This window comes from Arctopsyche grandis, chromosome 1 (assembly GCF_051622035.1).
Source record: "Arctopsyche grandis isolate Sample6627 chromosome 1, ASM5162203v2, whole genome shotgun sequence".
In the NCBI taxonomy this organism is placed as follows: Eukaryota; Metazoa; Arthropoda; class Insecta; order Trichoptera; family Hydropsychidae; genus Arctopsyche; species Arctopsyche grandis.
The window spans coordinates 11,290,486-11,305,617 of NC_135355.1; the positions used below are offsets into that span (position 1 = coordinate 11,290,486).

The window sequence follows — 15,132 nt, forward strand, 5'->3', positions numbered from 1 at the left end:
CGATTTTGTCGATTTAAAATAGGTATTATCTGGTCGAGGCGCAACTGTCGCATTCACTCAATATATACATATATCGAAGAAAGGAACGGCAACAAAATTAAGGTTTCGGGTATCCAGCCCTCTTAAGAGTTTATTCCATTGTGGAATTATCATTACAAGAAGGATAAACTCACCTCATAATAGTTTCATGGGAGGATGTACATACATTCGCCTTTGTAAATCATTTAAAGACGGTTTTGATTGAAATATTTTTTCCGGGATTCGAGATGAGTATTCCCAGGACAAGGGGCATACAAAATTCCGCGAGTTTTTGGGAATTTCTATCCCGGGTTGACCCGGGCAGAAACCCTAGTATGTTCAAACGTATTATGTTGAATTTATCAAAATAGATTTTTTAAACATACATACATATGTATGTTTGTAATTCAAATATAATAAAAACAGTAAATAAAGATACGGATTGAGAAGTTAAATGGCTTACATTAATTTTGGAGGTAGTGGTAACCGACTTTTGAAATACTTTACTGTAGTTACAAAAGCGCGTAGACAATCCAGAGAGTTGACTAAATTCCGGCACTGTGACTTCAATTGAAATTAAACGCAAATATTTCTAAATATCCGCAGCTATGGGGGGGTCTTTGTTGCTTGGGTTTCAGCGATGGAAGTTTGCGGAAAGTGGAAAGCGGCGTCGTCGCCGGCTTGCAAATTACATTTTCCGGTTCACTGACGTCAGCATTTTCCGCCACGATTCATTTGTTCCGTAATGGGGCGAATTTTTTATTTGCCGCCATTTCCACCTCTTTCCCGACACCCCATTCCCTAATTTTCATCCGATGAAGCGGATCATACGCTCCGGCGGTTTCGAAACAAGACGAAGGTCAGCCATTTACGTCGAATCTTGCAAACTATTCACAATGCGAACGTTCGAAGGGGAAAGGGTTGGATTCTTAGCAGTCCAAACTTTGACAATTATCGTAACAAGTGTCTGTTGAAGAATAATGACTCGTATACAATAATATTATCACGATTGAACAAAAATACAGAAATTGTAATGTTCCGTTATATTTGAAAGTGGCACAAGTCCACTTTTCTTCATTTCGAGAAATATGACTCTGGACATATCGAATTAAAAGAAGTGATTATGACATTGTATGTATATGTGAATGAATATGATTTTTTGAAACATCCGTAAAAAAATGCTACGAAAGCTGTCGATAGATATACGATTCAATTTAAAATTTCAATTATTACACTAAAGCCAGACCGATCACTGTCTCTCCCCTAGCCAACTTAATCGAATTTAAAATCATATCTTACTACTGTCAAGGAAATACGCAGACTTTCTTCTATTATGTGAAAATATGTTTTAATATAATATCGGATTATTATTAACATATGTATATTATATTAATAATAATAAAAAAAATCAGACGAATGCAAAATCTACGTACATACATATGTATGTATGTACATATTTGCACAGTTTGCACAGGACGTCTGATTAAAAACACTGCATAGGAGGTGGGGTGTCGGCTAGGGGCGCAGAGAGACCCCTTTGGTGTATGAAGGTCCTGGGGGAGGTGCAGTACCCGACTAAGCATCCCGGAACGCCTGATACGTACATATGTACATACATACATACATATAGGAAATAAATGATCACTATATATTGGTATAGGAATATGGCGAAGAGCAAATTGAACCATTAAATTAAATTCAATCTCGGAATAAATTACAGGAGATTATATTTATAGAATCGACACGAATCGAGCATACGTGTGATGTGTCTATGTTTGCATATTAAAGATCGCTTATTTTTATTTTTATTTTATACAAATAAGTCAATAGCAGGAAGGCCCAATAGGTAATCCCCAATGCGCTTACCTGGCCAATAGGTAATCCCAATGCAATTACAAACGTCAGTAAAAAAATAATGTTTATACATCATAAATAAATTAAGAAATGATAAAACATCTTAATGAAAAAAGACTATCTGAATGAAATAATGAAAATGTCAATCTGATTGCTGGCCAAATTCAAGCAGCGTAGGGCCAAATCCAATGAAACTAACGAGCAAATACATATGTATGTACATAAACTATTGTATGTACATATTGAATATTGAAGACGGTACTATTACAGGACTATTCTTGCCTGAGGAACAAAAAATCACATTTTTGAGTTACCAGAGCGGAGACTTATCAATCTTTACTAAGTTTGACCTACTAAATTCGAATATGATAATGATTTTTGTTGGTTCAGTCTCGTTTACGAGATATGAGCGTTTAAAAAAATGCGCAATTTTTACAGTTTTTTGGCTTTTGCGGTCTTTAACCAACTTTAACTAAAATCTAGTATTGCTGTGTTAAAAATGAGTATTGGAATCAATAGTCAGATGATTTTTCTATTGATTGTGATATTTCATTGCTTTAAAATACTTATAATTAATTGTCTAGCGAATTTTAAAAGTAAAAAAATATTTTTTTTTAGAATTTTTTTTCATGCTATTATGCGTTTATTTGGCCAGTTTTTTATTTCACCACGTTTATAAGGCTTTCATTGGTGCCCGTATTTGTGAAGCAGATAGCGTTGGTGCAAGCGAGATGGCGAGTAGTCCACCACACAGAGTACAGCTATCTGTGTCACAAACACGGACCACAAGAAAGTCTTTCTAACGCAATTACCGCTCGAGTTAGTACTATATACATATATATATATATATATATATATATATATATATATATATATATATATATATATATATATATATATATATATATATATATATTTTAATAAGTTTGATGTACCTATATATTTTTTAATATTTATTTTCATTCGCAATCGTTTTTTAATATAAGATGTTTCACAAATACATATTCCATATCATTGAAAGTCACGGTCCTGAATAGGTTCTTATAGAGTGGAACGGATCTGGAAGGAGTATTTTAATGCCGGAGCGAAAGAATTCGAAAATTAATCAGCTCTAAAGCTCTGACGTAGATTAGCACATATATGTACGTAATTTACATATTTATTTTTCACAATAAAAATCATAATTTTTATCCAGCTAATAGCAGAAAGCATACGACTACTTGCTCTTGCATACACAATCGCCCACTACTCTCGCTCGCACAAACCAAAATTGTATCGAATCCGACACATACTTGGTCGTGAAAGCACACGGGTCAACTGTTGCACGGCATTCAGTAAAAAAGTGTCAACATTCGTATTCCACTGTAGTCTAGTATGTGCAGCAAGCGTCAGCCACACAGAGACAGCGGCAATGCAATTTGACGCTTTCCGGTCGGAGGCCACGTGTAGGGGAATGGGGTGTGGAAGTCCTCTTCTTCCTCCTCCTCCCGCTTCCTCCCCCAACTGCCGCCTAACTAGAGCCGATACATAAGTGAATACACGTTGGGGTAGGTGCAGCGCGCACCGGCTATTGCGCACCCCGTCACGTCAGACCAAGATCGATTCAAGGTATGTTGTACACCGCCGCCGCACCAGGGGAAGGTGTGGGGTGAGGAGGGGGCCAAGGGAGGAGACGCCTGCGTCCCCGTCGCTTATTAGGAAAACCTGATGAACTGACATGTGTGCATAAGAGATATGGGGATGGGGCACCGCAGAGGTTCACCCATCCTGTCTGAGTCTGAAGTACAATGGCCCCTCCGAGGACATTAAATAATTTCGAAAAAATAAGGAAAATGAACGTAGTAGTGTTTTTTCAATTTCAGAAAACACACATTTTTTTTCAAATATGCAAATGTGAATTTTCATTAGAGTTTCCCGTTTGTGTATTTTGAACTTATCGAAATTGGATTCAAAATATGTATGTAGATTTTCCAACGCAAACGTCGCATTCGAATCGTGAACGACGTAAAATTTTCGTGATCAAAACTCGTATTGAGGAATTAACTGGGAGGTTTTCGTGATGAACATACATATGTATGTACATATAATACGTACATCAAATGAAAAGCAGACCCCAGACGAATGTTTCAAATATGTACATACATACATACGTACATATGCATATGTAAGTTCAATTATTGATCAAATACTCATACTACATTCATATATTCATCATATTAGTAGGTAAATATTAAACCTTTAAAATGTTTTGTAGAACGTAGAGGTTTTTATGATGTACATATTGTACATATGCACATATATACACATTTTATAGTATACTAGCTGAATCCGGCATGCGTTGCAATGCCACAATAACGCATGCAATTCCCGTTCCCGCTCCCGTTCACGTTCTCGTTCCCGTTCCCGCTCCCATTCCCGTTCTCGTTCCCGTTACCATTTGTCGGTAAAACGCAGGCAGCGAACACATTTGAAAATATTGAGTTGCAATGACTCATTCCCGTTTTTGGACGTTTTTTTTTCACAGTAATCTTCCCGGACATGCATATAACAAATCCTGAAAGTTCCATCGTAATCGGTTCAGTGGTTTAGGAGCCTATATGAGACACACAGACAGACGGACATTCAATTATATATATGTATATATATATATATATATATATATATATATATATATATATATATATATATATATATAATTGTATTTTCAATATTGAAATTAATACACGTACATATGTATATTGAGAATAATAGAATACTACCTGGATTTTCTACCATGTGATTTTTGTGAGCAATATGAACATACATACATATATGAACATTCATGCATATATGTATGTATGTATGTAGAAAAGCACGTGTGCCAGAGCACGTTGATGCACAATAGAAAATTGCATACATTGAAAGTCTCTTTATATACCACATACACACACATGTAAATACATACATACATATAAGGCGCTGCAAGTAAAGTGAGTTCGCTAAAAGTATACTACGTTCGGTAGCGATAAGAAAAGTTCTAGCCATGAGAAGAGTGAAGATATCTCAAAATTTTATACAATACTGTCATAACGTAGATTACGAAGATCTTCATTGGGGCAAATATATTTTCTTATTGTAGTACTTCGTAGAAAAAACCATATGATTTTTTGCTTATTTCTTACGTGTAATGTTATTTGGGATTCCCCTAATAGGTATTCAAAGTATACAAAGTGTCCACATGCAAACTTTGTGCAAATATTTGTATATTTATGACAATAACTAGAAAATTCCACACAAGACATGACTCTACTCATATAATTCGTTTCGTCTTAAAAAGTAAACGTTTTTGAGCCATCGAGATTTTGTCGAAGAGACCAACCTTGACATTTTATTTAGATAATGATAATTTTATAGTGAGATTTGTCATTTTGTGTATGAGATTAGTGTAATTATTTTACAAATCTTAAAACAAATTTTTTATCTTAAAACAAAACTCTCAAACTATTTATATAATTTAAATATGGAAAGGTGTAAATTTCGGTATGTAACATTACAAAAAATCCTACATGAAATAAAACTTCGCCTTCTACACAGTGTGTTACAATCATAATGCAACATGATAAGAGACCAATGCTTAAAAATTGTACTAAAGTTAAAATTGTACTAAAGGGAATATCCTTAATCAAATAAAAATGTTATTGAAATTTATTTATTTAGTATTTTGTCATTGCAATCAAATATAATTTATTCAATGATTTTTTAAATATTTAATTCTAAATATCTAAGTAGTATTAGTTCTATTATAAGTTGTCAAATTTTCACTACAATATCTAGCAGAAAAATGATCCAATGATTTTTTTTATTTTGTTTTAAAATAGTTTTGGAGCATGGTAATTTTTTAACTGGCTAGGATTCTATCGTTCCTTTCGGTTCAGTTCAAAACCAGTTTTCATCTTCAATGTAACCGTGAAATATGAAAAGAAATGCAATACAATATAATACACAATGGTAAAAATATTATACAATCAAACACATGCTGTTGGTACATACACGATGACTATTGTGCCTCCACCAAAATATGCAGTTCTGGATTCTGGACAAAATTTACCCTTTACGATAAAATCAAATGATTCTAAATTGCAGTATAAAAATTGGTACGAAAAATTTAGCCAGTTGTGTGAATTTCGGTCGGATCACGTATACGAAAGTTAGTTGAAGCGCACTGTAGATTTTCCGGACGGTCGCTACCTCAATATACCCGTCTCTCTCTAGCAGCCATCGCTAGTTCGGGAAGAAATCAACTTTCATCTCGCTCTGGCGGAAACAAAACAACGAGATATTGCCAGGGGGAGGCAGGAGGCCGGGAGGAGGGTATATGGGGAGGAGAGTTGACCGTAGAGAACGAGAAGGGAGACAGGGGGAGGATTGATTAAATTATTTTGTTACTTCATTTTCCCGCGTTTAATAAATACGGTGAAAAATAAACATTCTCCAACGTTCGATATTAATAAACTAGATGAAAAGCATGTCGTCGTGGTCTTCTTTTCCTGAATTATCTTTTTGTTACAATCATATTCGATTCCGATAGCTGTAGAGGAAATTTGTTACATATGGGGAATATTAATCAAACTGATTTCATATATTTCATAGTTTTTATGAGAGTTAAAAACATTTTATAACCAACAAAATAACCAACGAGGTTAACATATATTTATTTTATCGTTTGTAATTAACTATTTTGAATTTTTTTTATTTTTGTCATCAAGATACAAGATAAATATGTAATTGGTCACAAACCAAAAAAAAAATAAAGGTCGCACATTTTCGTAAATTGACAAGTTCAAACAGACATGTAAAATATATGTACACACTAGGGATCCCAAATATTCGAATATCGTATAGTAGCTTTAAATTATTTATATGTAGTTTTAAGAAGTTCAAGATATTATTAAAATTTTAAGAGAATCATTATCCGGAATATCAAATAGAAAAATATGTTAGTATAAAAAGTATTCGAATATTCGGATTTGGGATCCCTAGTACACACATACATATATATGTACATTGTAAAAGTCATATGGTGAAGTCATATGCGAGTGAATGTCTCTGAGCTGTTATCATTAGTAGAGGTAGGATAGTCACAGTGCTATCCATTGTTCCATTGTTGTAAATCCTTTGTAAAAAAGGTTCGGCAAACCTTTAACAATGCATTTACAACCTTTGAACAACACGCGGCACCTTCTGGGTCCGGTGACTAATCATTAGTTTTACTCTAACCCAGTGGTTCTTAACCTTTTCAGTGAGCCGCACCCCTTTGAATTTGAAAATATGTTCCCGCACCCCCTTGAAAAATGAGTTTTGGAATCTTTAATTTAGAAAAATACGTTTATTGCAAGCTTTTTTTTCTTAGCGCACAGATATGCCACTTGATAGGACACTTAGAAGTGTTCTATTTAAGTAATATGTCTATATAATTAAAATGTAGAAAATAATTAATTTCTTTTACGAAACGTACTTATTTCAAGTATTCTTTAGAACTAAGTTTTGAACAAAAAAATGTGTATTTGATATTGTGATTTAATACTTGTAATCTAGATACATACATACATACATAGATACTTATGTAGATATCTGGTTGAGTGTTAGGTCAAAAACGTATCGGCGATTAAAAATAGAACTCATGGCACGCATGCATACTACATATGTTGCACACTTGTGATTTAAACTACGTGTTCCATTTTTAATCACCAAACCGCCAGTGTGTTCCCGACCTTAAGAGGGCTGGGCACAAGCGCCTTGTCCATACAAATGTATTACACTTTTTCCTTCTTCAATTATGGCACTAGAGAACTTATTTTTTAATATGCTATGGATATCCAACATAGGCATGTTTCTGTGGTTTTATTTTTTTGATTAGTTATTTTTTATAGGAGCTATGTAGGAGCCGTCAAACATCTATAAGATCCCTTTTTTTTTTGTTGGACTCTTTTCCAACCACGAAAAGAGTCCAACATGCTTATTTAACGGTCGATTTAAAAAAAATACGCGCACAGTTGCATAGAAAATATCTTTCTTAAACCGATGATGATTTTTTTTTAAATTGGTCCAGTTTCGGAGGAGAAAATTGGAGAATACGAAACCTCGATTTTGTCGATTTAAAATACGTATTATTTGGTCGAAGGGCAACTGTCGCATTCACTCAATATATATATTGATATATATTGTCGCATTCACTCAATATATATATCGAAGAAAGGAACAGCAACGAAATTAAGGTTTCGGGTGTACAGCCCTCTTAACTGTTAACAGACCAACCAAATCGTAATAAGTGCGATCAGATGGTTGTGTCAATTATGATCGAAACTTTTAAATGGTCGAAACTTTAAATAAATAAATAATGATTGGATAAAAATAAAATATAAAATTTATTTATAATTTATTTACGATTCAATCTAGACTAACGTTTTTAGAAAAAGTAACCACATTCAGTTATCTAATATATATATGTCGCAATCACTCATATATATATATATATATATATATATATATATATATATATATATATATATATATATATATATATATATATATATATATATATGTATATATAGGTTTCGGGTGTACAGCCCTCTTAACGTTAAGGCTTCCGACAAGGATGCAAAAAATAGTGATCCTAGTATGTTACTAAAAACTAATTTAATCATTACAGTTATTTAATTTGATTATTAAGTATTGATTAGAAACTGAAACATTCACTTATCGAAACACATCGAGAAACGGGAACGGGAATTACATGCGTTATTGTGGTATTGCAACGCATGCCGGGTTCAGGTAGTTATTGAATGAAATTCATTGTCGTTTTTTTTTTCCTAAAGTCACTGTATCTAATTGCAGTTTTATATTAGGTGGATTGTTTTGTTGAACAATTACTAGATGGTACAAACCATTTGTAAAAAACGAATCAACGAATCAAAGTGATGGTTTTTTTATTTAAATTATAGGATGTGGTTTTTTTTTTAATCTTACAGAAATCTAGCCATGGATGCGAACTCTCAAAACAAGAATTAGTAGAGTTTTCAAAATGCAATTGAACATTGTTGAAATATGAAAATATGCAATTGAGATTTTTTTCTTATACATTTAATTTACTGGTGCTAGCACCGGGATCCCGAGATCGAAAATTCCCACCACCGCAATCCCGGTGCGGAAGAAACCTTCAGGGATTGGAAGCACTAATTCCAATACTGACTTTTGGCACAAAAATACTATATTTCGAGTTATAGACGCAAAATCCAAAAAATTGGAAATATTGCGCATTTTTTTAAGCGCTCATATCTCATAAACGAGAGCAAACTAACAAAAATTATCTTTATATTTGAATTTAGTATCTAACTTAGTCGAAATCGATTAATCTCCGATCCATAAAATTAAAAACAGGATGTTTTGTTATTAAAAACGAATATTAAAAAATCATAGACGCACATTTATGAAAAAATGAATTGATTTTCTTGAATTCTCTTATAAAACTCTACACAAGACTGGTTAGAATTACAAGTATACTCATTTGAAAGTTTGGACATTCAATTGCGTTATATCACTTGAACCACATATTGTTCATCAAAGAAAAAAGTCTTTTGGCAGATACATTTTGGTCTAAGTGCACGGAAACAATACTCGATTAATTTAGAAATATTTTTGTAGGAGATTTTTTCCGAGACTTTGTATATTTAAATTCATTCATTAGAAACTATTAGTTAAGAAAGTATACTGGTTTTATCTCCCGAATTACCAGGACAGATACCCAAAAATCATTATTGTACTAGTGAAATAAGTATTAGTCACCTTATTATTATAGTCTTATATGGAAAGCCCGTCAAAAATCAAAATATTATGTTTAGTCCACGGACATAATTACTTGATACAACTATCTACATCTAAAAGAGACGTTTGGAAACGTTCAAATATCCAATAGTGGTGAAAAAAACACTAATTTGTGCTTCTGTATTCAATAAGCGCATTTTATGATTTTTTCTTAAAATGCGAGATACGAAATTGAGTTCATAATAGGCATAAACGAATTAACCGGTTTACTTTCGAAAGACTTTCGCCAACATTTTTCACGTCATCGAGATTACTAACCATTGGCTGTGCTGCGTGGTGATCCTGCTTCATTCCTGGAGCCGGTAACGGACTGGATCCTGGAGGAGGCGGGGGCGCGGGGGGTGCTGGGGGCGCAGGCGAGCGCGAGGGCGGAGTCCTGGCTGGGGGTGGAGCACCGGCAACGGAGCCAAGCGCGGACTTGCGACCACGATAACTCTGCAAAAGAGAAATAGAAAACATAAATAAATTGCATTCAATAGTATAATTTGTGCACACGTACAGAGTATGGGTATGTGTGTGTGTGTGTGCACGCTTTATTTATTAATGTTCAAAAGGATATGTGAGATGTTAACCAATTGGTTTAACAATGTAACAATCGTAACGTTTACGTGCACTATTCACATGCAAATCAACTCATGTGCTCGTTAGGAAAACTGCGCAACACACAACCATTTTGTTGAACGAGGTTCAAATGAACCAAATTGGTTTTTTAATGTTAAATTTTGTTCAGACTTAGAACGCGTCGTAAAAATTAATTAAAACACATGCAGAATGGATTGCACGTACTCGTACGTATGTATGTATGTATATATATATATATATATATATATATATATATATATATATATATATATATATATATATATATATATGTGTATAATATAAACTCGGCACACAAATTATACGGGAGTAAGAGGGGAAACACAATACGTGTGTATGTAGGTATATCTAGGAGCAAATAAAACTTTGCCCTTAGTGTTATCAGAGCAAACAAATTTTATCTTGTGTAAACACAGAACATTCGGTTTGGTCGTCGAGATAATACAGTTTAAGTATGTTAAAATGTGATTTCACGACATAATTATAACTGACAATTCAGATCAAAAGTAATAACGATAAAAAATAAATAAACGAAGTTGAATGAGTAACGTATATGACTACACTGTGCAACTTTTTGAAAATTAATTTTAAAAGATTCCGTGAAGAAGAAAATAAGAAAAGCTATAGGACTTAAGATTCAAATCAAAAACTTTATTTGAATATGATAAAGTAAATATGTATTTTCATACATACATACACTCATATGTATATGTACATTTGTACACATTTTTTGTAAATTTTTAAATTCTAGAACGAATTATTATTAATAACATTGACGACAGCAAAGGCAAAAATTATGGTATGCTTCTATAATTATAGAAAATTCAATACAAAAAGTTCGGGTAAATTGTAATTTGAGGGGCTCGTTACGCACTCGGCGCATGTAATACGAATTTGAAAACAAATCGAAGAAGTTAAATTAAAAAAGAAAAAATAAATAAATCACGGATTTAATAAGTTTGAAAAGTAATTTGAAAATCTCGTATTTATATAAACATATCGGTGATAGATACTTACGTAACAAATAAATAATAATAAATTATGTAACGAATAAATAAACACATGCTTTTGATTGCTTTGATAAACTTTTATAAATGGAAAGAACTGTAACTTTTAAGATCTTGAATATTTTGTGCAAAATAAGCGAGATTAATCTTATACACATACATACATACATATGCATGTATTAAAAATTGATATCTTTTTGCGATAAATTTTTTGAATTTATTTCAAGCAGTTTACAGATCCGTATTTTTCTAGTGTTCGTTAAATGTGCACCGCTATCAAGCCAGAAATGTGGTCGATCAATATTAAACGTTCCGTATCAGTGTTGTGAGCCCCACACGCCCCATCCTCAACCACCCACCCGCCCAACCCCCCTCCCCCCCCCCCCCCCAACACCCTGGGACCTCGCGGATACGTCCTTATCAGTCGTCGAACGGGGCATTTGCCGGCGCTTCTCTAGATTTTACAACTGATGGACGGGAGAGATTGGTTGACGATCTCGCACCACTAAATTACCATAAATCATACCTTATCGAATGGTAAACCACCGTGATAAGGGCCAACGAGACCCCGAGGGTGCTGCGATTCACTCAGAAGGTCGAAACGAGAACTCGAGGTGAATTTTGGGTAGACTTGGGATAAATAACGTGAATAGATACATACATATGTATGTACAAACACGGTGAATATACATATTTTGCATTGCTAAGATAGATAATATACGAGTACATACATATATAATATTTCTATTGAAAAAACTAAGAGGGCTTTTTGAGCAATCACATATACGGTGGAATAAAATTATATTTTCAACGAATTATTAAAATTACAACTTACAGTTTGCGTAAGGTTAAAGCAAATTTCGTCGGAGATTATTAAACATCTTTTATTCGGAATTTTTTCGAGCAATCTGTTTGAAACATCCTAAAAAAAATTACCCGCTTTCAAATTATATGATTTATTTTATTGAAACTTAATTTGATATATTTCATTTTGATTTCATAAAGTGTAAGAATGTCCGCTGTACTGTAATAATATTAAATTGAAATAAAAAGTGACCGTACTGTTAGCTTATAGATATGTATGTAGACATATCTTTGGCCAGGAAGGCGCATTGGGTTTACCTGTTAGGCCTTCTTGGTGTAAATTAAATAAAAAAATAAATAAAATGGATAAACAACTAAGTATAGGTATAGGGAACAGTGTGAGGTACAGGTAACTTTCATCGAGGATGAGAAGAGGATAATCATTATGGTGAACATAATTAGTTTGAATATTTAAGAGCCGTTTTTCCATAAAGGAGAAAAAAGGAAACTTGCCATAATATTATAATAATAGAAAACAAAATATTTAGGACTTCTAAAAATCTAAAAAAAGGAAACATTAAAAATGATGAACGTTCGGGGAAATTCCATTTACTTTTCATTTTTTAAATTATTTTATTTATTTTATTAAATAATTAATTAAGTGCATTCATTACTGATAATGAATAAGAAAAACATAAATGTAAAGCTTCCGATGGAGGGGTTAATTATGTACATAAAAGTAAGTCTCAAATAAAACAAAAAAGGAATAAAGGGTATATCTTAGAAGTGTTTTTAAATGTGGCAATCATTGTCGATAATGATGGTAGTTATTTTTATGTTGCCGAACGAATGCGTCAGTTAGTGTCATTATGAACTGTTTTACGACGGTATTTTATTGCGTCAAAGTGGCAATATATCCTTTGAACCGAATCTACATACATTGTTGTTTAAACTATGCAATTTCATACTTCTAAAAGGATAAATAAGGCCTAACCTCACATAAAGGATCATAATAATTTACCATTACCATATTAATAATGAAGCGTGTTTAATAATAATTTAATTTGAGGAGGATTTTGCTGTCTCCTCTCAATGATTGCACGACAATCTATTTCTTAATAGAGTTGAATATTAACTCTGCATCGTGTAGTATCGGAAATCATAATTGGCCAATCAGTATCCATTGATAGATGCACTTAGCTTGAAAATGGAATGAGGAAATGGGGTGAAAGGTTCACTTTATAGTGACGGACCCCCTGATCGAACGCGGGCCACCAGATTAATATTCCTGGGAGACAGTTTATCAAAAGGAGCGAACGAGGCGGGCGATCGATAGCCGAGCGGCAATGGAGGCGCCACAGGAGAAGAAGAGGGCCATCACCCCTCCACCCACCACCCCTTCACCCACCTCCCCTTGAGGGTGGACTCAGGGTGGACTGCCCCCATAGGAGTGAGAACATTGTGGGGATGGCGGGGATGGAAATGGGGGCTCTGATGCAGCGCACCGGCTGAAAACTCGATTTCCATACGTGGCGGGCAATGTGGAAACTCGCAAGTTCATTTTCCGGACGCGCAGAGATGTCGACGGGCCAAACCCAACTTTTCCAAAAATAAAAAATTTCAAGAGCAAAACTGACGTCAAATTTAAAATAATCAGGTACAACTTTTGCATCCTACATATTCGACTGCATCGCAAACAAATTTTTCTGAATCTATAAATATAATATAATATAGAAATATTATATTATATTATATTTATATATATATATATATATATATATATATATATATATATATATATATATATATATATATATATATATATATATATATATATATATATATATATATATATATATATATATATGTGTGTATATATATATATACATTTGGATAGATAAAAGGAATATTATAATATAATAATATCGTCAAGGTAAACGACATTACATATGACTATACATACAGAAGTATTATACTACAGTATATGGGTAGTATATATGTTACCGAGGTTTACGACCTTCGATTTGTTTTTATCTATTGACAGGTGTGAATTGTGTAATGTGTTATTCAACTCTTCGTAATAAATCCCAACAGATAACTTAAAACATGTTTATTGTGTTAAATATTCACACAATACTTAATTGATGTTTGAAATAAAAAAAGGATTTTTATTAAAAAAACAGGTGAAATAAAAGGAATAATTTAAGAAACAAAGATTAAAATAAAATGAATAATAAGTTTTTCTACTATTGAGAGGAAATAGGTGGTTAGGAACCGATCATTTTTGTAAATACATATACATACATATATTATAAAGGAACTTAATTCACAATGGATAATAAATACTTTCGTATAACAACTGAATTTATAAAAACATGCTTACATATTCACACATACCTACATACGTATGTATGTTTTTTATAAATCCCTGACGTGCGGGAAGATTCATTCTAATGACGTCATTTTGGCTCTGGAAAAAATCAAACCCAAAAAGGATAAAGACTCCGGACCCTTCATAACTACATATTAAACATACAATACGTATGAATAATAATTTATTATATGAGGCTTCGAGACGCGCTCTATAAAAAATATTAAATTATCATTATGTAATAAGCGATTATTAAAAGGGAAGACCATCATTTTCACGACAGGTCTTGGCGACTTGAATTATGATGGAGCGTCGTTTAAAATATGAACAATACTTATATGCATTATTAAATTATTAATATTCAATGCAAGAAAAATAATAATTATTCAATGCGAGAAAAAAAGTATCCATGGAACACTGAATAGGGAATAAAGCACGAAAAACATCGTTTGGAAATCAATCATGCGATAGTAATAGGATATGGCATTTTCTATGATGGGTTCAATACAACCAGGTGGTCTAACAATCAGTTTTATTGTGTTGCAGTATGAACTAGAGGCTATATTTTTTTTTTTTTAAGAAAAATAACATACAGAAACTGTACAATTGGATTGAATT

General features: G+C 33.0%; 1 protein-coding gene across 1 annotated transcript in view; it reads right to left on the reverse strand.

The window, feature by feature from the left end:
• The window catches only part of Tet (Ten-Eleven Translocation (TET) family protein), a 120,021-nt gene that overhangs the window by 7,811 nt on the left and 97,078 nt on the right, over window positions 1-15,132 (reverse strand). Inside the window, exon 4 of the mRNA XM_077441387.1 lies at window positions 9,991-10,167. Coding sequence (XP_077297513.1) covers window positions 9,991-10,167 — 177 coding nt within the window. The remainder of the gene's footprint in view (window positions 1-9,990; window positions 10,168-15,132) is intronic.